General features: G+C 54.7%; 1 protein-coding gene across 2 annotated transcripts in view; it reads left to right on the top strand.

Annotated features, from left to right (window-relative positions):
• Nucleotides 1-9422, top strand: part of WFS1 (wolframin ER transmembrane glycoprotein) — a 38147-nt gene extending 28725 nt beyond the window's left edge. For both annotated transcript variants that reach the window (XM_077136360.1, XM_077136359.1), the window contains exons 7-8: nucleotides 3105-3250; nucleotides 6825-9422. In XM_077136360.1, coding sequence (XP_076992475.1) covers nucleotides 3105-3250; nucleotides 6825-8633 — 1955 coding nt within the window. In that variant the 3' untranslated portion in view covers nucleotides 8634-9422. The remainder of the gene's footprint in view (nucleotides 1-3104; nucleotides 3251-6824) is intronic.
• Nucleotides 9423-22817: the final 13395 nt, after the last annotated feature.

The raw sequence follows: 22817 nt of genomic DNA, 5'->3' as shown, positions 1-22817 counted from the left end.
AGCATGGCAAGAGGGGGCATAGAGATGCAAGGATCCCTGCTGAGCCTTTGGGACGTCCGCCTGTCAGTGAATGAGGAGGGAATCAGACTCCCCCGTGCCTGTCTGATTGTGGCTCTGGCCACGATGGGTCACGACCCCCCAGGCCCGCTTCCTGTCCTGAAGAAAGCAGCGATGGTAGAATCAGGCACCATCGACATTAGTGGGGAGAGCCGGCCTTGTGCTGGCTCCTCTGGTACCTCAGGCAGGCTCGTGTTTCGCTCTGTGTCTTGGTTTCCTTGCAAGGTGCTCAGAGGAGATACCTGAAGGACCCCTCGGTGCTAGGGGCTTCTGTTTGCAGGAGTGTGCATCGTACAGGGGGCCACTCCCCCACTTTCCAGCAGGGCCAAGGAGGAAACTGTCTAGAAAGTTTCTCTTAGAAATTGAGTGACAGGCTGAAGCATCACACCTACGCAGCCTTCCCCGGGCAGTGGGCACCCAGGATGCACATGCATTTATTCCTTGCTGTGTTTGCGGGGGGCAAAGAAATCTGTCATGCTGCAACAGAGAAAAATCTGTGACTAATAGAAACAACAGAGAGCTTTTAAATGTCACTTTTTAAGCCAGTGTCGGGAGCCTCCAGCACTTGAGATGGAAGAGCACCTCTGAGGGATTGTGGGCGAGGTGGCTAATTCATCCTGAAATAGAGCTGCAGCAGAAGCTGCTCAGATCATGGGGAATATGCAGTCCTGCTCAGCTTCGACTTAAGCCCATGGGGGTTCTGATGAGCCACATCAGAACTCGCCTGCCAGGTCCAATACCTGCAGGACAGTCAGGGAGTCAAGTGGGAAGATGGCGTCCTGGGCTCAGGCAGCCCGGGTCCGGGGGCTACCCTGCAGTTCACCTGCTGGGGGCATCAGACAGAGCTGCAGCCACTCACACTCTCCGACAGGTGTGGACAGCACTGTCCACCCAGGCGTGCCAGGATCCGGGGCCTGTACCGGTGGTCAGCCCCTCACCTCCCACCCCCCAGAGGGCTTCCTGGGTTTCATTCCAACATTTTGCTTCTCAGCACCTTACAAATGTGGCTAATTTCTCTACTTTAGAAAAAAGAAACCATGGCTCTCTCTGCCCATCTCCCCCTCAGCTGTCACCCTGTTTCATCGCTTCCCCACCTAAGAAAAACTCATCATAAAGGGTGCTGGTAGCCACCAGCTCACGTTCTCTCCTGTGCTCTCAGCCGTGCCCCCACCAGGCTTTCTCCCTGTTTTTCCCCCCCGTGGCTCTCTTCCAGGTCACTATGCCCTCCCATGGCTAAGGCCGGTGATCTCTTCTCTGTCCCACCTGACCTGACAGGGAAGACCCCCATTCTTCCTGAGAGCCCTCATCCCTGCCCCCAGGGCACCCTGCCACACTGGCTGCTGCTGCTCAGTCCTCTTACCGTCTCAGTCTTCCACCTCTCTGGGCGTTGGAGCTGCCCAGGGGCCCGTCCTCAGATCCGCCCTCCTTGCTGTGACAGGTCTCCTGGTGTGAGTGCCATCTGGACTCCCCCAAGTGGACCCCACTCAGCTTGCTCAGGCCACTTGCATCCAGTCCAGCCTAGGTGCCCTGCCTGCTCCCAGTGCCTGCTTTGGTCGGCCTGAGTCTCACCCCACCCCCAGCTGCCCTGTGGCTTTGGGACACTTGCCCCTTTTTGGGCAGTACCCTTGACACCTCCCTGCCTTGCACCCACTTGGCTTCCCCATCAGGAAAGCCCTTCAGCTCTGTGCCCGCACAGTGGCTGCAGGCACTCCCTGACCTGGGCCACGGCCCCTCTTCCCGGGGCTTCTGCCACACTCCTAACTGGGTCCCGCTCCACAGCCTGCAGCAACTCGTAGCTCCTCCTTCCCTCCCTGGTTTCCCGCCCTTTGGTGGCTTCCTACTATGTCCAGATGGGTCCCAGCATCTCCCTTCCTACCAGTTCTCCGGGCTCTGCACTCAGCTGCTACGGTTTATTCTCTACGTGGCAGCCAAAGGACCCTCTAAAACCCAGGTCACACCTCGCACTCATATCCAGGCCCTCTGGTGGCGCTGACACCTACCCCTTGTGCTCCAGCCCCTGCTGCCCCCTCACCCGCCCTATCCTGGCCTCACCCTCCGCCCTCCCCCGGCCCCTCCAAGGCCCCCAGCACGCACTGGCCTGAAAGCACTGCGCCTGCCATGCCCGCGGTTGCCCCCTGAGCCGCTCCCCGATTTCTGGACCCCAGCACACATGCGTGGCCCCTTCCTGACTCTGCTTTGTTTTCCTCCCTCGTGCTCATCACACTTTGCTGTCTCCTTTGTTGTCGTTGGTCTCCTGTCTTGCCCCACAAGCAGATCACTCCCACCAGGGCAGGGCCGTTGCTCCTTGCCACCTCCCCAGCGCCCGGGCCAGGCCCATATGAGCTGCTCTCAGCGTCTGGGGAGAGCAGCGTGGTAGTTGCCAGGCCTGTGTCTTATGCCTTCTGGGGCTCGGTAGATGGTAGGGGTGTCCGCAGCATCCATCAACCCGTTTTGGTGTCTTCCCCAAGTCTTGCCTGGCCTTAGGCCAGGGGACAAAAGCTTTGAGGTGGACGTGGCCTTCGGAGAGCTCGCAGCCCTGAGTCATGTGCATCTACAGCCCTGTTGGCATCTGTCTGCCCTGCTGACTGTGGCCAGAGCATTGTTTGCACATGTTTCCTGAGCTTAGGAAGGTGCTTGGCACCCACAGGCCCTCTGGGTCATGGTGGGTAGGGGTCAGCAGTGACTGGGCCACAAAGTGTGGGGCACAGTGCTGGGGGAGGCAGAGCTGGGGCCTGAGGAGGGTGGAAAGGAGCCCCAGTGATGGCTGTGAAGGGCTGCCACGGAGATGGGCTTGGGGAACTCGGCGCGAGGGCAGGCACTTCAGGTCAGGGAACAGTCCATCACAGGGATGGGCCCAGCCGTCGTCCCGGTCCTTGTCCAGCCATCCAGGGCTGGGGGGTGGCAGCAGCCCTGCACTCAAGCTCATGCAGCACCCCGTGCCCCAAATGAGCATGTCCCGCCTCACTGCCCTGCCCGGCCGCTCTGTGGCAGGGTGCCAGCATTCTGCTGGTCTGGCCAAGACTCTGCCTTTTTCTCTCGCGCTCTAGCCAAGAACTACATTGCGCTGGAGGACTTTGTGGAGATCACGAAGAAGTATGCCCAGGGTGTCATCCCCACCAACCTGTTCCTGCAGGACGATGACGATGACGAGCTGGCAGGCAGGAGCCCCGAGGACCTGCCCCTGCGCCTGAAGGTGAGCCAGGCTGGGGACCGAGAATCCTTGGTGCTTCCCAGGAATACAGAAGCCTTCCAGAGCTGTGTGGCCTGTCAAGGAAGCCCATCTTAAAGAACGTTCTCTAACTTTCCCACATCGCCCAAAGCTTAAAGGGCGGGCCTGGGTTAAACTTGTTCAGGGGCGACAGGCACTCCTACCCTTCCTTGTCTTTCTCAGGAAAATGCTGCATGGAGAGCAGGTTGCATGCATTGGAGCCAGGCTTCAGTTAGACTTTGCTGTCTTCAGTAGTTATCCATTTATTACACAGAATGGGGCCCAGTTCCACCAAGATGCCTGGATTCTTTCTGGGACAACAAAATGCAGAGGTGCAGCAGGCCAGGAGGACTGTGCCGTGGCACCTTGCTTACCCAGGACGTGGGGGCAAGGTCAGGGCTGGCATATCGGGTGGTGACAGGTGCTGGGAAGAGAGAGGAAGTGGAATCAGGGAGAAAGGGCCTGTTGTGGGTGGGCAGGGACTGAAGGAGATGGGCACATGCTGGTCACTGCTGCCAGCCACACGTGATGGTGAAGGGGCAAGGTGTGCACAGGTATGTGCAGAAACTACAGAAACAGTGGTCCTGCTTCCTGTCTTGGTTTTTTTTTGGCTGTGTGGTGGGGACTGTGCCACAGATGGCAGGAGATGGCCATGCTGGCCACTCGCAACCTCCCCTGCTCGGTACTTGTGAGCTAGACATATCCTGACCTCACTGCAGAGAATGCCCAGATTTCCAGAGCCATCCCGCCAACCCAGTCGGGTCTACCAGGAAGTTATGGAAAGCACAGTGGGCTTCCGAGCACACAGCAGTCATCACGAAGCCCGCGGGCACCACTTATCCAGGAAGTCCTCGTGTTCTGTACTCTCTCAGTTGGCTTGGAATGTGCATAAATGGCCATCATGTCCAGTTTATTAGAATGGGCAAGTGAGTTGCTGCCAGGAGGTCACAGCTGAAAGGGCACCAAGCACTGAGTTTAGCTTAGCAACCGTGCTGGGTGCTGGGAAGGCTGAAGGGGGTGAGAGCAGCTTGCACCCTGCTCCGCATCTGGACAGCTCACTGGAGGCCAGGCAGGTAAACAGGTGCCACAGGACCAGCTGAAGCCCAGCATGGGCAGGATTGGCTATGCTTGAGGAAAGAACAGCACAGAAGACAAGGCCATTTGCCCAGGGAAAGAGAAGCTGAGCCAGCTGCAAGAGTTCTGAAGCCAGGCCCAGGGGTGATTTCAGGGCTCTGTTGAAGGGCCACCCTGAGTCAGGCAGGGTGGAGATTTTTCACAAAAAGGATCCCATCAGGCCCTTACCAACCTGGAAGGAGGAGGGCAGGGTACCTGGCATGGTGCTTGGCAAGGAACAGGCGCACCCCAAATGCCCATGAGGGTCAAAGGTGAAAGGGTAAGCTGGAGAGAGAAGGCCGATACTGAACCATACCTGAGAGACCTTTTTGGACTGGAGAGCCTTAGACTCTCCGACAGGAAGGAGACGAGGATGTGTGTTTTGTTTCAGTGTTTGCGGCTGTCAGAGGTACACTGAATCCTTCACATTTTGTCTCATTTTAAGTCTTTTTGCAAAAGAGAGACAATGAATCATGGCAGGCTTCTCCCCAAACTGAAAGCTGTTCTGGCTTTTAATAGCTGTTTGGGGAACAAAGGCAGGAGACAGGCTTTGGGGGGCCTTTACACCCCAAGTGAGAAGTGACAGGCGCCTCTCTTTGAGCTGTCATTGTTCCCACAGAGAATGTTCCAGGACTTGCTGCAGTTCTCTTCTCGGTTACAGATGAAACTCTCAGATCTAACAATATTTTAAAAATTCTAAATTTTTGCACGTTAAGTTATAGGGTAATACACACATGAAAAATCTCACTCACGTTTGGGCAGAATCAACCTTAGATTTCCTTGCCTCGAGTTGATTAAAGGCAGGCTCTTTGTCCAGCTGCATGGACAGCACTCTGGTCATCGTGCGTTTACAGCCAGGGCTCTGGGGCAAGATGACAGCCACACACTGGCATTGCTACTCGGTCACCATCCACTTGGGCTCCCTCCTCCCTGTCCTTTCCTCGGCTCACACCTAGGGTGGAAGAGCTGTTCTGGAGGGGAAGGGATGGGCCGCCCACCCCCACACCTGTTCTGCTGTTCCCGCCCTCAGGGCCTCACCCGGGCACTGCCTGGGTACCAGCTGCCAGCTTCCTATCCACCAGCGCTCATCACATCTCCCACGTCACCCACTTTGGGGTGTAGCCAGGCCCGCCCCTGCCCCGTGTGGATGATGCACTTGAGGGTCTCCCTGGGGCCTCTGACCCAGGCCCCTGACCACTGGGATCTCACAGACCCCTGCCCTGCCCCATTGGCTACAGTGCCTGGGGGGCTGACTGTCCATGGCCTTGTTCTCTTTCTGCCCCCTCGAGCCCTCCCCCACCTCCCATCCCCTCTGCCCCTCCCATGGCAGAACTGAAAGTGTGCACGTACTGCACAGAAGAGCAGGCAGGCTGTGCGTCCCCAATCCCCTTCCCCAGGCTGCTTTCCAGTTCCCTCTCCACATTCCTGCCCTCCCTGTTGGCTGGGTCAGGGCCAGGAATTGCTTCTGCTCTTTGCAGTGGGCAGAAGCGAGGAGAGTGGGGACCACAGCACGAGCAGGCTGTGTGGGGCCGTGACTCGTTCTGAGAAGTAAAGACTGTGTGTGTGTGTGTGTCGGGTGGATGGTGGCAGGCAGTGGTTCTTACTGTGTGTGTGTGTGTGTGTGTGTGTGTGTGTCGGGTGGATGGTGGCAGGCAGTGGTTCTTACTGTTTGTGTGTGTGTGTGTGTGTCGGGTGGATGGTGGCAGGCAGTGGTTCTCAGGGTCTCTTCACCGTGAATGCAGAATTCCCACTGTAGCTGTGTTCTCTCTTCCCTCAGAAAGGACACCCCAAGTCTCTGCCACTCAGATTTCCACTGTGCTCTCCTTTCTTGGCACCTAAGGCCACTTCTGGGACTTTTCAGTCTGCCCCTCTTTAAAGCCCCTGAGTGGTGTTGCACAGCCCTGGTGATGATCCCCTTTGAGGTTTGGGAAACTGAGGCTCAGAGAGGCACAGCCCCTGACACAGTGTTAAGCTGGACCCCAAGCCCAGGCTCCCAGGCGGCAGCCTCGGTCTACTTTGTCTGTGACCATAAGGCTCCAGGTGAGGCCCTGGTGTGCTCCTCCAGGTGCCCGAGGTCTGGCAGGGGAGGCAGGCATGTGGGAGTGTGGCTGACCCTGGCAGAAGGAAGTGAGGCAGGCCTGGGAAGGGGGAGCTGGGGCAGGACTCCAGGGGCCAGAAAGGGGGTATCCAAGACCTGCAGGGAATGGTTTGTCAGACCAGGTGCCAGAACCATGCTACCAGGTGAGGGAGGACTCGGCCACGTGGGGAAGGGCAGTAGAGGTGGCAGGACCCTCTGAACAAAGGGCCTGGTGGCAGAAAGATGTCAGGTGAGTTCCTTTTGCCCAGAGCTGGGGTGGTCAAGAGGGAGGCAGGGCTGGAGGGTGAGGGGAGGCTCTGGTCCAGTCTGGCTTCAGTGCATCCTCTTTGTCATGCTCCCTTTCCCCAGGTGGTCAAGTACCCCTTGCATGCCATCATGGAGATCAAAGAGTACCTGATTGACGTGGCCTCCAAGGCAGGCATGCACTGGCTGTCCACCATCATCCCCACCCACCACATCAACGCCCTCATCTTCTTCTTCATCGTCAGCAATCTGACCATTGACTTCTTTGCCTTCTCCGTCCCCCTGGTTGTCTTCTACCTGGCCTTCATCTCCATGGTCATCTGCACCCTCAAAGTCTTCCAGGACAGCAGGGCCTGGGAGGACTTCCGCGCGCTCACAGACCTGCTGCGGCGCTTCGAGCCCAACCTGGACGTGGAGCAGGCCGAGGGCAACTTCAGCTGGAACCACCTGGAGCCCTACGGCCACTTCCTGCTGTCCGTCTTCTTCGTCATCTTCTCCTTCCCCATCGCCAGCAAGGACTGCATCCCCTGCTCGGAGCTGGCCATCATCTCCCTCTTCTTCACGGTCACCAGCTACATGAGCCTGAGCTCCTCGGCCGAGCCCTACACCCGAAGGGCGCTGGTGACTGAGGTCACGGCCGGCCTGCTCTCCCTCATCCCCGCCGTGCCCTTCAGCTGGCACCACCTGAAGTTCCTCGGTCAGAACTTCTTCACCCTGCCCATTGGCCCCTTTGTCGTGCTGAATGCCAGCGTCCCGTGCCTGTTCTACGTCTACCTCCTCTACCTCTTCTTCCGCATGGCCCAGCTGCGGAACTTCCAGGGCACCTACTGCTACCTAGTCCCCTACCTGGTCTGCTTCACGTGGTGCGAGCTCTCCATGGTCATCCTGCTCGAGTCCACCAGCCTGGGGCTGGTCCGCGCGTCCGTCGGCTACTTCCTCTTCCTCTTCGCCCTCCCGGTCCTGGTGGCCGGCCTTGTCCTGGTGGGTGTGGTGCAGTTTGCCAGGTGGTTCGTGTCCCTGGAGCTCACCAAGGTGGCAGTGGCCATGGCGGTCTGCAGCGTTCCCCTGCTGTGGCGCTGGTGGAGCAGGGCCAGCTTCTCCGTGGTGGGGATGGTGAAGTCCCTGACGCGGAGCTCCATCGTTAAGCTCATCTTGGTGTGGCTCTCGGCCATCGTGCTCTTCTGCTGGTTCTACGTGTACCGCTCGGAGGGCATGAAGGTCTACAACTCCACGCTGACCTGGCAGCAGTACAGCCACCTGTGCGGGCCGCGGGCCTGGAAGGAGACCAACATGGCCCGCACCCAGATCCTGTGCAGCCACCTGGAGGGCCACCGGGTCACGTGGACCGGCCGCTTCAAGTACGTCCGCGTCACCGAGATCGACAACAGCGCCGAGTCGGCCATCAACATGCTCCCGTTCTTCATCGGTGACTGGATGCGCTGCCTGTACGGCGAGGCCTACCCCTCCTGCAGCCCTGGCAACATCTCCACGGCCGAGGAGGAGCTCTGCCGCCTCAAGCTGCTGGCCAAGCACCCCTGCCACATCAAGAAGTTTGACCGCTACAAGTTCGAGATCACGGTGGGCATACCGTACAGCAGCCCCAGCGGCCCCCGCGGCCCCGAGGACGACGACATCACCAAGGACCTGGTGCTGCGGGCCAGCAGCGAGTTCAAGGACGTGCTGCTCCACCTGCGCCAGGGCAGCCTCGTCGAGTTCAGCACCATCCTCGAGGGCCGCCTGGGCAGCAAGTGGCCCGTCTTCGAGCTCAAGGCCATCAGCTGCCTCAACTGCCTGGCCCAGCCGTCGCCGGCCCAGCGGCACGTGAAGCTCGAGCACGACTGGCGCGGCACCGTGCACGGCGCCGTGAAGTTCGCCTTCGACTTCTTCTTCTTCCCCGTCCTGTCGGCAGCCTGAGGATACCCCGCTGCCTGCAGGGGCGCCCCCCGGTGTCGCCTCCAGCCGGACAGGGCCTGACACGAATGCGTGTGTGTGCTTGTGTGTGCGCCCCGGGGCTTCGGAGGCCTCTGCGTGCCCAGACGGCTCACACCTCGGGGAGGTGGGCGGGCTCTGCCCACCCCCAGTGCCCTGTGTGGTTGGAAATTGCATGCGCAGCCACTCCCACAGTCCGGAACTTTCGCAACGAAGCTGATGTACCAGGCTGGACCAGAAGGATTCCTGTGTCCTGAATAGCACTTTATCGATGAGTTCCCCCCACCTGCCCTCCCCTCCACTCGCCACCACCCTGTGACCCCTCGTTTGCTTTTGTGTTGGATTTGTGTTTTAAAGCACCAGATGTGCTGCCGTGTAAACTAAACAATTGCACGCCTTATTTATTTGATCTTTGATATGCCTTGACAGTTGTTTGCCGTTCTGGGTAATGTGCAGTTCCCCCTGAGTGCTGTCGCTGGGCCAGGACCCTGCCTGATTCTGTGGGTCAGGGGCCAGGAGTGGAAGCACCAGATCTGGCCAGAGAGTCTCTGTGCAGGGCTCTGGGCACCACCGCTGGACCTGTGGCCCTCCTACCGTGTGGGCAGCACGTGAGTGTATGAAACTCTCTCAAATCCACCAGGACTTGGGAAATTCAGAGTACTCTGGGGTGGCAGAATAATCTGGCCCAGTGCTCAGAAAGCTTGCCCACGTTTGATACTGTAAAGCAGAAAGCAAGGTCTGAAAGTGGCTGAAATAAAACTTGGGTGGAACCTAGAGTCCTGTGCATTTTTTTCCTTGTTCACGGAAGTCTTTCCTTGCATGTGCATGAAGGGTGTAACGAGTGCCTGCATTCATATCAAATTAAACACAAGTGCAACTGGAGTTAACGAAGAGCAGAATTCATGTTCAAGGTGTTTTGCAGCCCACCTGCCAATAGAGCAGCTCCTGGTGCTGCCTTCAGGGGGAGAGGCCCCCAGGTGCCCGCCCGAACCCCCACGGCTGCACAAAGGTTAGCGCCCAGTCTCAGCCTGTTAGAGTCACAGCTTACTAGGTGAAAATCATAGTCACGGGTTTTTTATACTTTTTATTTTGAAATAATTTCAAACTTACAGGCAAGGTGCAGAAATAATACAGAAACAGCACGTAGAATTCCAACACACCTACCCAGATTTACCATCTGTTAGCATTTTGCCACATTTCCTCCATCATTCTACCTCCCTACCTACCTCTCATCTAGGTGGTTTCTAAGCCTTTGGGAGTGGGTGGCATACATTGCACTGCTGACAGTTGGTGGCATACATTGCACTGCTGACAGTTGTTTCTGAAACTCATTGCTGATGAAATGGAGCACACGCGGGTGTTTGTGGATCAGTGGCTTCAGTGTGCGGGGAGCTACATCAAGGATTCAGTGACATCGAGTCATCCGTCCACAGGTCTGTTACTGGAAATTGAGTCATTTGAGGGTGTGAGAGCAGCTTGAACTTCAGTGTGCTCAGCCTCTGGGCGGGGGATGTCTGAGTCCCTTGGGCTTCTTTCCGTGTCTTCCCTGATGCCGAGGACAAGGCTGCCCCACACCCTGCCACGGGCCGGCCTCCACGCTGCAGGTGCCTGTTCTCTGCTTGTGGCCGGGCCCTGCCGCCTTCTCGTCGTTTGGACTCCCTGTGTTGGGTGAGGCTGTCCCTGTTTGCTGCAGACAAAGCTCATCTCAGGATGGTGCATGGCAGCTGTGCCCTGCCCACCTGCCTCACTGTTATCCTCCTGCCTCCGGGAAACAGGCTGGAATGGAGTGGGGTGAGGGCTCAGAGGGGGTCCCCTCCCTGTCTACTCAAAGGGTCTCTTCCGGGGCAGTGGGACAAGGTTAAAGTTCAGCCCCGATTCTTTCTGTCCCCGTCCTGCATACTTGCCAGGCCATGCAATGTGTTCACCTGTCACTTCTGCCTCCCTGATTGTCCAGAGCAGGGGGAGCCGTGGGGGTCCTCATTTATCCTCAGGACACCTGGTGAAAGGTGGTCTGGGAAGACGCACATCCACAGAAGAGAGAACTGAGGTTGGGAGAGGAAGGCACAGCCAGGGCTGAACAAAACCTGCCATCCCAGGGCTGTCCTAGGTCCCCACGCTGCCATGTGACATCCCCACCAGCAGGCTGCCTGCCCGGAAGAGGGGGTGGCGTGCCCTCCAGGGAGAAGAGGGGAGCCCCAGTTGGGTGTCAGACCCCTACTTCTACTGCTTACTGTCCCACACCCCCTGAGTGACCAGGAACCACTCAGCCTGTTCCCCAGTTGAAATGGACTATCCCAATCAGACTTCAAACCTTAGCAATGAAACCCTTTTTAAGAAAGTAGATCTCAAATCTATAAAGTGGAAAACACATTCTTTGTAAGTACAGATGCAATCCACACGGCAGCAGGGAGCAGGGGTCAGGCCGCCTGGTCCTGAATCCCCCTGCTGTCCCCCACCACTTCGTGACCTCGGCTAGGCGTGCCAGCTTTCCAGGCCTCCGCTCCCTCATCCTGCACAACAACAGGATGACCCACTGATGTTTGGAGGACTAAATGACTTCATCTCCGTGTAAGGAGGTTAGAATAGTGTCTGGATCTAGTAAATGCTCAATAAACAGCAGCTCTTTTTTTAAAAAAAGGAGTTAAACACTCATGGGACTTCAGAACCAATTAAGACCCTTTAGATGATGGGTCACTCACTGGATAATTGTCAAGTCCCTTCTACAATTTTCAGAACTTTCCACTTTGTGAAAACACCTATGCTTAGATCGGAGCCGCCTGGAGTGACTCTGCCCAAACGGAGGGCAGGGTGTCTGCCAGCTGCAGCCCCTCTGCACCCAGCACGCACCCCGGGACCCAGAGCCCCGCCTTCCTCCCTGCGTCACGGGGATAAGGCCTCAGGACACACATCCAGAAAGAGCTTGCCTAATACCTGTGACTCACTATCCCAAACATCCCTTATTTCCTTCAACTAATGAGCTGTGAACGCATTCGTGACTGCCTTGAACAAATATTTACGGCCCTGTGATGCTGAGCTGAAAGCTGATTCAGGGCGGGTAATCGGACCCAGGGCCCACCCTCCAGAACCTCTCCAGGCAGCGGGGCAGATGAGACAGGCACACGCAGCCTGAATTCAGCAGGAAGCTCCCCGCCAGCGGGAGGCCCCAGGCAGAGGGACCATGTCCACAGCCTGGGGTGGGGGCCCAGGGCACCCTGAAGGCATCTGGGAGGGGGAGGGTTCTCCACAGATGTTCAAAGCTGGGGGAGAAATTGGACCTAGAGGGGTCACCGAGAAGAAGGTCCAGTATTCGAGGCTGGGAAGGTCCCAGCCATGGCCCCCCAATAGCGAGTGGCTCAGAAGATGGAGTGTAAGGTGTGGGCGGGGAGGGTGAAAAGCCGGTTTGGAGGTGGCCTGAGGAACTTGGCCTTTGGTCCTGTGGGTGTCTGGGAGTCCCGGCTGCATGTCAAGCTGGGCCCGGAGGAGATCAGAGTTGGGAGATGGGGTAGGAGTCCTTGGACGCGCCATTCGGAGGGGAGAAGACAGATGGCTCAAGGCTGTCCCTCTATGCCCACCCACAGCCCTATCAGTCCTGGGCCCTTTGGTTCCGGTGACAGCTTCTGTGGACTGAAGTCATAGAACGACCTGGGCCCCTGTGACCTGGGGCTCCCTGACCCCATCTGGTGGCTCCCTGGCCTGGGCCCTGGAACTGCAGAGCACAGAACTGTTTGGCACAGAGGCTCCTGCTTCCAGCCCCTTATCTTTTGCTGAGAATTCTTAAAGGTTCAAGGGGACAGCAACTTGCCCAAAGCCGGGAGGGAGCAGAGCAGGGGTGGAAACCAGAGCCTGTCCTTCATAACGGGACATGGCCAAGTCACATCTCTTAAGTTCCAGGACACTGCCCGAGAGGGGCCACCTGCAGTGCCGACCTCACACGGCCCCAGGTCCAGGCGCCCGCTGTGGGCTGGGTGAGGCCCGGGGATGCACGTGGGCCCCGGCAGGCTAAAGGAGCCATGACGCCGCCCGGGCTGGGGCTGAGACCTTCCTGCTGATGGACCGTCTAACCAATTTATGCCACTGCCACTTGGGGTCCCCATCACCAGGGACCAGCGCCACATCCCACCCCCTACAGTGTCCTTCTTCTGACCTTCAAAACTGAGAGTTCTGGGTTGGCCCTGCGTGGGCTGCACACCCACCAGGGGGTAGGAGGGGATGCCCTGATTCACCGTCCCACCCACTGTGAGCATAGGGCGAGGGGAGCCTCCCACAACCACATGAGCCCCCAGTGACCAGTGGAAGGGAAAGGGGCTCCAAAATCACAAACAGCAAATGTCGCTTCCCCTTCCACCCCGCGCAGCTGGAGAATCCAGAATCCGGCCAGTTCCATCCCGGGTGATGTCTGCGGCCCCCCAGTCCAGCCTCAGCAGGGGCTGGCACTCGTGGCAGGTCCACGCCGTGGGCCGTTAGGACCCACCACCTCCTGCAGGACCTCCCCCCACCTGCAGGCTGCACCGCACCCTCAACTTAGCTGCCTGGTCCCCTGTCGGCTCAGCAGGGCCACGGGGAAGGTGGGCGGAGACACAGGGAACGGCAATGGTGAGGCTTCCAGGGGCCCAGGCTGGCTTCGTCCACACAGCAGCCCCCCAGGGTGGAGGGCTCTCCTCCTCCACGTGTTGTGGATGACAAAAACGAGGCCCAGCAAGCTTAGGTCACACCCGCGAGGTCACACAGCCAGCATCAAGGCCAGGACTGGAAGCCAGCAGCCCTGCGCGGGGGCCACCTCGCTTGCCGCTTGGGAGCGTTTGCTGTATGCGCACGGGAGGGCTGGAGCCTGGGAAGGCTGGAGCCCAGGAAGGCCAGAGCCCAGGAAGGCTAGAGCCTGGGAAGGCTGGAGCACAGGAAGGCCGGAGCATGGAGGGCTGGGGCACGGGAAGGCTGGAGCACATTGATGCAGGAGCACGGGAAGGCTGGAGCACGTTGACTCTGGAGCACGGGAAGGCTGGAGCACATTGATGCAGGAGCCCGGGAAGGCTGGAGCACATTGATGCAGGAGCACGGGAAGGCTGGAGCACATTGATGCAGGAGCACGGGAAGGCTGGAGCACATTGATGCAGGAGCCCGGGAAGGCTGGAGCACATTGATGCAGGAGCCCGGGAAGGCTGGAGCACATTGATGCAGGAGCACGGGAAGGCTGGAGCACATTGATGCAGGAGCACGGGAAGGCTGGAGCATGTTGGCGCTGGAGCATGTTGACACACCCTGGAGAGCTTTCCGAGATCAGGTCCTTCAGTACGTCCCTGATGGACACATCCCTTGCCCCTCTCACAGGATTTTACAGATAAATTTCCTATTTTTCTAAAGAATTAAAACCATAATCCACTTCCCCAATTATCCATAGCGATTTCATGTGTTTGGACGTATTTTTTGCATGGCTTGATTATGGCGTTCCTGAAAAAATTTCATTTTCTACTCTTCTCATCCTAATAGTGCCGTATTTTGCAGACTCTCTGTCCCTCTGCAAGTCCTCATGTCACCTGCCTGCGGGGGCCCTACAGTACTTCTAACAGCGCCCAGCAGAGACGACGGTGCTTTGTTTTTTATTTGAAAAGGACATTTCTGTTTGAAATGAATCACGACTCAAGCAATTATGTGAGCTCTGAAAGCTTCTCGGTGCTAGGAAACCACCTCCTGCAGGCTGGCACATCTTTGTTAAAGTTGTTGGTCACGTGTTTGAACTCCAACGTTGTAACTTTGAAAAGTAGCCTGGGTGAAAAGGGAAAATAAAGACTCAGGGCTTTCCCTGGTCTCCCTTTCTGGCCAAATGACCAAACCATTCTCTTGAGCTCTCCCCCAACTAAACGAGATAAATTGCTTTTGCCAAACAGCCAGAAAGGCCCTTTTCTACCTATTTAATTTGCTAGAACAAACTGTCTCTCTAGGACAGCAGACTTACTTGGGGAACTTTGAAAACTGTCAGATGCCTGAACCCCAGAGCTGCCCACAGCCGGGGTGTTGAATCTTTAGAAAGCTCTGCAGGGGGCGCTGTGAGCATGGAGGCTGAGAGCTGCTCTCCAGGAAAAGGAAACAAGCCCGGGCAGATCCACACCGTGGGCCACTAGGACCCCCCACCCCACCTCCTCACAGCTGCAGCTGAGCCTGGAAAGTGGAGCTGGAAGGAGTTACAAAAGCTTTGGCCTCACCCGAGGAAGGCACTGGAGCCCAAAGCAGTGGGGAGAACACTGATGAGTTACCTATGGAGACGCAGTGAGGACTGCTCGATTCATTCAGACCTCGCCAGCTCCATACCGTTTTCCCAGGTTTACAAATGGGAGCCTGGGTCTCAGAGAGATGCAGTGGCTTCTTAAGAGCCCTGCCTGCCTCCTCCCTCACCCCATGGTACCAGCACTGGGCTCTGTGATCCACAGAACATGGCAGGAGTGATGATGATACGTCACTTCCGATGCTAGTTCATAAAAAGACTGCAGCTGCTGGCTCGGCTGCTCTCTTTCTCTTAGATCAATTATTCTGGGGGTGGGGGATCCACGTCGTGAGTTGCCCTGTGGAGAAGCCCACGTGGCCAGGAACTGCAGCCTCCAGCCAACAGCCACCTCTGAGGGCCCGGAGTCAGAACATCTGGCTCCACTCAAATCTTCAGAGACGATGGCCGCAGCCGATAGCTTGACTGCAAACTCCTAAAGGGACCCTGAGCCAGCACCACCCAGCTGCGATGCTCCTGGGTTCCCAAATGTTTACCGTTTTCAGTAAACAAGGGCTCATTTCTTACTCAGCAAGAGGTAACCAGCACACTGGAAGGTGACGAGGCTGGGATTAAACTCAGGTGTCCTAATGCTGTGCCACCCCCAGCCCCACCCCAGCAGGTCAGCAGGTCAGCTCCCTTTCAGGGTCCTTCCCCACAGACCCCTTAGAAGTCTCCAGGAGCCTCTGTATGTTTGGAGCCATCTCTATCTCCCTGCCAGCTCAGGGGCTGCCAACCCCTGAGTCCCTCTCATGAACCAGCCCCCGTCTGGGCATATAGCGGGCCTACCTTCTTTCTTTTTGAATTAACTCAAATGTTTCTGTTTTTTTAAGCTGTAACACCAACTGCTCCGTTGCTTCACCCCTGATTCCCACCAGGCAACTGTTTTCAACTGTTTTAGATGCTGCTTCTGCTAATTCCCCCCGAGTTTCTGAATAACATTTTCATAAGCTCTTTTTGATTTCTCTGTTTTAAATGATACCCGCTGACACCATGGAAGACAGGGACTTGGCTGCCATGTGGCCTCTCTGACTTCCTGTCCCCAACCAGACAGCAGCCCTCCCCCCCATCTTCCTAATGTGATCATGTCAGAGGGGTTTGTTAAAGCGATGTTCACCATTTACGTTTTCAGGCGGTGTGAACAGTGGCCACAGCTGAGCTGCACAGCACACTATTTTAGTTTCCCATCTGCTAAAATAAATACCATATTAATTTGGCTTAATCAACGGGAATTTACTGGCTCATGGTTTTAAGGTTAGAAGTCCAGCATTGAGGCCTCAGCAAAGCGAAGCTTTCTCCCCTAAGGACTCTGGAATTCTGGGGCTTTGGGGCATCCTTGGTCCTCGGCTTTTCCATCACATGGCAATGGATATGGCCACGACTTCTCCTTTCTCTTCTGGGTTCTGTGACTCCCGGCTTATGGGTGCTCCCTGTGGCTTCTCTCTCCATGTCCAATTTCGTCTGCTTCTAAGGACTTCAAACCTATTGGGCCAAGGCTGCCGTTGGTATGTCTGGGCTCACCTGAGCTAACAGCACCTTCAAAGATCCTACTCACAAATGGGTCCAAATCCATAAGGATGGTGGGTGGGACCTGTGGTAGTCAGGTTTAGGTGTCAACCTGGCCAGCGAAGGCGCCTCGTTCTGTTGCTGTGGATTGAATCATTAGCATGTGAAACTGCTAATAGCTGATGACACACGTGGCCGTGAAGGGGCATGCCTTCTGCAATGAGTGGTGTGTAACTTAATCAGCTGAAGGCTTAAAAGGGAGAGAGCAGAAGAGAGCTCAACACTGCACAGCCCAGACAGCTCAGCACACCTCATCTCAGCACTCACAGTTCAGCCCAGACGTTTGGAGTTGCAGAAAGGAAAAGCCGTTGGAACCCAGAAGCAAAGAGAGAAGGCCAGCAGACATCACCCTGTGCCTTCCCGTGTAAGAAAGAACCTCAGATGAAAGCTAGCTGCCTTTGCTCTACAGAGCTATCATTTTTTAGCTAAATAAATCCCCTTTTATTAAAAGCCAATCCACCTCTGGTATGTTGCATTCTGGCAGTTTTAGCAGACTAAAACAGGGCATGAACATGCCTTTTGTGGGGAATATCAATCAATCCCCAAACCCTATAATTACACTTCTTCCTGGTAAAACTTTTTATCCTGGAATTAATAATTGTTTAGGGTTTTTCTGTCTGCTTAATTTTCTCTGTATTGACCACTAATTCATTTTCCAACAGTATAAAACTCTTCTCAATATGTTAAAACTCTTGGGTAATGTTCTAGTTTGCTAGCTGCCAGAATGCAATACACCAGAGAAGGATTGGCTTTTAATAAAAGGGGGATGTATTTTGTTAGTTCTTCAGAGGAAAGGCAGCTAACTTTCAGTTGAGGCTCTTTCTTATGTGGGAAGGCACAGGGTGATCCCTGCTGCCCTTCTCTCCAGGCCTCTGGGTTCCAACAACTTTCCCCGGGGTGATTCCTTTCTGCATCTCCAAAGGCCTGGGCTGAGCTGCGAGCACTGAGATGAGGTATGCTGAGTTGCTTGGGCTGTGCTACGTTGAATCTCTCATTTAAGCACCAACAATTAAGTCAAATGTCATTCATTGCAGCAGGCACGCCTCCTAGCCAACTGCAGATGTAATCAGCAACAGATGAGGTTCACATACTGTGTTAGTTAGATTCAGTTGTCAATTTGGCCAGGTGAGCATACCTAGTTCTGTTGCTGCGGACACAAGCCAATGGTACGTGAATCTCATTCTGTTGCTAATTACATCTGCAGTCAGCTAGGAGGCGTGTCTGCTGCAATGAGTGATGTTTGACTTAATTGGCTGGTGCTTAAATGAGAGAACGCAATGTAGCACAGCCTAGCAGCTCGGCATTCCTCATCTCAGCACTTGCAGCTCAGCCCAGACCTTTGGAGATGCAGAAAGAAGTCACCCTGGGGAAAGTTGTTGGAACCCAGAGGCCTGGAGAGAAGACCAGCAGAGACCATCTTGTGCCTTCCACGTAAGAAAGAACCTCAGTGGAAAGTTAGCTGCCTTTCCTCTGAAGAACCAACAAAATAAATCCCCTTTTATTAAAAGCCAATCCGTCTCTGGTGTGTTGCATTCCGGCAGCTAGCAAACTAGAACACATACCATTGGCTCATGTCCACAGCAATAGAACTAGGCACCTTCACCTGGCCAAGTTGACACCTGAACCTAACTACCACAGGTAAACTCTTACTTTCTGCTTTATTTTCCCCGATAGGTATCATTCCAGAATATTCTGTCTTCCTGCTTTGCTCTGGACTGGCTGCTCTGCAGGTCGCTGCCCAGCTGCCCTCAGGAGCCCCCCTTCCACATCGGTTGCCATGCCCTTCGTCTGGCATGGGTCCCTGTTTCCTGCACCCCATGTGTCTGAGCTAGAAAACAGGATAGGCTGCTGCAACAAAGCAACTGTGGATGTGCTGGTTTGAGTCTGTTATGCGTTCCCCAGAACGTAACATGCTCTCTTTAATCCAATCTTGTAGGTGCAGATCTCTTGTTGGGTGGAACTTTTTGATTAGATGGTTTCCATGGAGTGTGACCCCACCCATTCAATGTAGGTCTTTTCTGCTTGCTGGAGTCCTTTAAGGGAGAGACATTTTTAGAGAAAGCCCAGAGCTGAGAGAAGCTAAGAGGGAAAGAAAATGCTCCAGAAGAAGCCAGAAAGACCCACAGAAGCTGAAAGAGCCATTTGAAACCAACCCAGGAGAGGCAGGCCAGCAGATGTTGCCTTCCCATGTGACAGAGGAAACCTGGATGCCATTGGCCTTTCTTCAGTAAAGGTATCCTCTTGTTGATGCCTTAGTTTGGACATTTTTATGGCCTTAGAACTTTACATGTGTAACCTACTAAATCCCCTTTGAAAAAGCCAACCCACTTCTGGTATATTGCATTCTGGCAGCTTTAGCAAACCAAAACAGTGGCCTACACAAACTCATAAGTGTATTTCCCTCTTGCACAAACATCTGAGTCCGAGGCTAGTTTGCTGGTTCAGCCTAGGTTTCTTCTATCTGGTCCCTTACACTCTCCCTACACTGCCACTTTCTGTTTTGAGATCTAAAAAAACTATTCCAGCTCCCATGATTGTGTCGGTGGCCAGACTATGTCAAGGGTAAAGGGCAAGCCAGGCTTCTTTCCTTTCAGACCTGGTGGACACAACATGTCCATTGGGCAGAAATTAGTTGGCCACACCTGGCTGCAGAAAAGGCTCTTGCAAATGGCTGTGTGCTTGGCAAACAATTTTCTTGCTTAATGAGAAAGGAAGACCACGTATCTGGGACAGTTAGAAATCTCTGCCTCAGTGTTTTCATCTTTCCTGGTTTATTCCTTCATTTTGGTGGTGCACATCCTCTAGTAGCTTTCTGAGAAAGGGCAATTGGCTGGGAGGAGTTTTTAAAATCTCCCCCCATCCGTCTATATCCTTGGGCAGTCCCATCCCACACTGGCTGTGGGCCTGGCCATGTGACTTACGTGGGCAATAGGACAGGAGCAAATGTGACAGTCCCCTGTGCCTTGTGGCCCGCCCTGTCTTGCTGCTCCTGGGTACCCTGGGACCACCATGTGAATGAGCCAAAGCAGCCTGCTGCATAAGAGATGCATGGCCCTGCCATCCACATTGTGCCCCCTGACATGGCTTCAGACCTGCCTCCCAGTTGGGGCCTTGGGAGATGACCAGACGTCAGCAGCTGGGGCTTCTCTCTTGGGCTGGCCAGTTTTCCGGTGAGGAAGCCTTTAATCTCCCATGTGGTGTGGATGGAATGTACATAACCTGTGCTGGGTCAGTACCACCCTCCCACGTGCTGCCAGGGCAGGGAGGTACCTCATTGGCTGCTGCTTAAGCACACTTTTGGGGAAAATCCCCCTTTTGCTGCTCACCTGTAACCTCATCTTCAGAGGCCCCTGGTGCCTCTAAGTCCAGTTCTGTGGTGCGAAACCCATTTTGCTTTCAGACACCCCCCCACTGCTGGTTTAGGTTTAGCTTTCTTCCTCTCTAAGCTTCTTAACACTTGCCTATTGCCCTCTTGCCTCCAAAAGGCTGTAGGCTGTTGCCTCCCCTCCTGGTCTCTCTGCCCTCATGAGTTTATGTCTTTTATCCCTTTACTGTCATTTTAGTGGCTTGGGGAGTATGCTGGTTTGAAACTGTTTTGTACCCCCGAAAAGCCAGGCTTTTCTAATCCTAATCCAGTCTTGCAGGAGAAGACCTATTGTTTAGGATGGGGCCTTTTCATGAGGTTGTTTCCATGGAGATGGGACCCACCCAATGGGCATGGCCTTTTGATGAGATGGAGATGTGACCCTGCCCATTCCAGGTAGGTCTCAAGTAGTTTACTGGAGTCCTTAAAAGAGCTGACACAGAGAGCAGAGAGTCAAGATGTCTGGAGAGCTGAAACCAAGACAAAGACAGGTGGAGATGCTAAGCTAAGAGATGAGATCCAGAGTTTGCCCTGGAGAAGCTAAGTGAGGGCCCACAGATGCTTGGAGTGAAAGCCACTGGAATCAGAAGCACAGGACAATGAAACGCGGGAGCAAAGGCCCAGCAGACATCACCTTGTGACAGAGAAACCCCGGACAGTATCGGCCTTTCTTCAGTGAAGGCACACTCTTGTGGATGCCTTAGCTTGGACATTTCTGCATGCTTAGAACTGTGAACTTCCAACTTAATAAACTCCCTTTACAAAAGCCAATCCATTTCTGGTATATTGCATTCCAGAGCATTAGCAAACCGAAATAGGGGGTGAGGGGTGATGGCAAATGTGAAGGCTCAACCCACGCTGCTTAACAGGGCTCCATCATGCTTTACTCAGCAAGGAGTCCCCAAGGACCACTCGGTGCCAGGGCCAAATGAGAGATGGTCCTGGATTAGGTTAGGAGGCAGATGTCTTCCAGGGCTGTTACTATGCCTTCCACACTGGGTCAAGGGCTCGGTCAGTGCTGGGTGAAGGTGGGGCCAAGGCCAGGACACCAGATACCTTTTTTTTTTTAATAATTGTGAAAAATAACACATACAAAAAAGCAATAAATTTCAAAACACATTGCAACAATCAGCTATAGACAGATTTCAGAGTTTGGTATGGGTTACGATTCCACAATTTTAGGTTTTTACTTCTAGCTTCTCCAAGGTACTGGAGACTAAAAAAAATCAATATAATGATTCAGAAGTCATATTCAGTTGTTAAATCCTGTCTTTTCTGTATAACTCCACCTTTTCCTTTGATCTTTCTTCCACTCTTTTAGGGGTATTTGGGCTATGCCCATTCTAACTTTTTCATGTTGGAAGGGGCTATTGATAATATGGGATAAGGGGATGGAACTAGCTGATGTTCTGGAGAGGCTGGACCCTTTGGGTTTCAGAACTTATCTGGCCTAGGAACCCAACGGAGGTTGTAGGTTTCTGGAAAGTAATCTTAGTGCATGGAGCCTTTGTGGAATCTCAGATAAAGCCCAAAATGTCTTAGGGCTGGTAGGAATGGTTTGGGTTTGGCAAACCATAAGTACCAATATCTAGCTGAAGATTGCATAAGTAGCTTCCAGAGTAGCCTGTTGACTCTATTTGAACTCTCTTGGCCACTGACACCTTCCTTGGTAGATCTTTTCCCCCTTTTGGTCAGAAAGGCATTGTAGACCCACAGTGTCAGGGCCAGACTCATCCCTGGGAGTCATGTCCCATGTTGCCAGGGAGACTTTCACCCCTGAATGTCATGTCCTACATACAGGGGAGTGGACATCATCTTTTGAGTGTCCACCCTGGACCTGGCATTGTCTCCACCTAAGGTCAAATCCTGGCTCCACCACTTACAAGGCCTAAGAACTTGGGCATAAGTTAAGTCACTCAACAGAGTCTCAGTTTCTTCACCTGTAAAATGGGTCTAACAATAGGAATCCCCTCGTCCCCTACAAAATGAAGAACGTGAAGCCTAAACACGATAACGCATGGCAGGTCCTGGTGCAGCGGTAACAAGGGATTCACTAGAGCATTCTATCTCTGCTGACATGAGAAGCTGTGTCACTATCCTGATTACACGTGCAGGTCAGAGGTTAGCCAGGCGTCCCAGGGCACCCAACCAGAAGGGTCTTCCTGCCCCTTTATGCACTGTCCGGGGGGCTGTGTGGTGGATTGTGGATTTAGCCAAGGATGGTCCTGCCAGGCACACCCACCCGGCAGGTCCTGCCTCCCTCCTGCCTCACCCGAAGTGAGCGGTAAGGCCTGGACTCCAGGTGGGGTTCAGGGAAACCCAAGGGGCTGTCCATCCCAGCAGTCACAGCAGGCAGGGCCCAGCTGCTCTGGCTGCCGCAATGCATCTGGATGCCTTGTGGTCTCTCCCTTCCCAGGCTCCCCGGGACACTGAGACATGGGTGTGATGTTGAGGAGCACTGTTTTAGGAGTCAGCCAACCTGAACCTGAAACCCAGCTGCAGCATGTCCTGCATGTGATCTTGAGTTAATTCTTGAACATTTATGACCTGAGTGTTCTCACCTGTACCACATCCTCAGGGTCACTATGAAGGTCAGAAAGGCTAAGGGGGTCACGTGAAAGAATGTGAAATCCCATGAGCTGCACACGCTGGCTGCAAAATAAAAAGCCCCACAGGCCTATAAACCATCATTTCTTAGGTGTTTATGTGCCAGGCACTGCGCTTTGCAAGTACTATCTCATTACATCACCCCCTGCCCCACCTTTGTGAAATTTATGACGTGGGCTTCAGTGTCAGCTCCATTTTCCGAGATGCAAACAAGGCTCAGAAACGCTGCACGAGCAGCTCAGAGCAGCAATGCCTGGCTATTGACTCTGGCTTCTTGGCGGCCACGTCCACGGGCAACCATCTGCCAAGCTGCCTCTTGCAGGGCCCCGCCCATGGGCTGCCTCCTTAGAAACAGAGCACCCAGCCGACTTTTAGACGT

The sequence above is a fragment of the Tamandua tetradactyla genome, chromosome 19 (genome assembly GCF_023851605.1).
Source record: "Tamandua tetradactyla isolate mTamTet1 chromosome 19, mTamTet1.pri, whole genome shotgun sequence".
NCBI lineage: Eukaryota > Metazoa > Chordata > Mammalia > Pilosa > Myrmecophagidae > Tamandua > Tamandua tetradactyla.
Note: the sequence above shows the minus strand (reverse complement) of the source record. Positions and strands in the feature narration are given on the sequence as shown.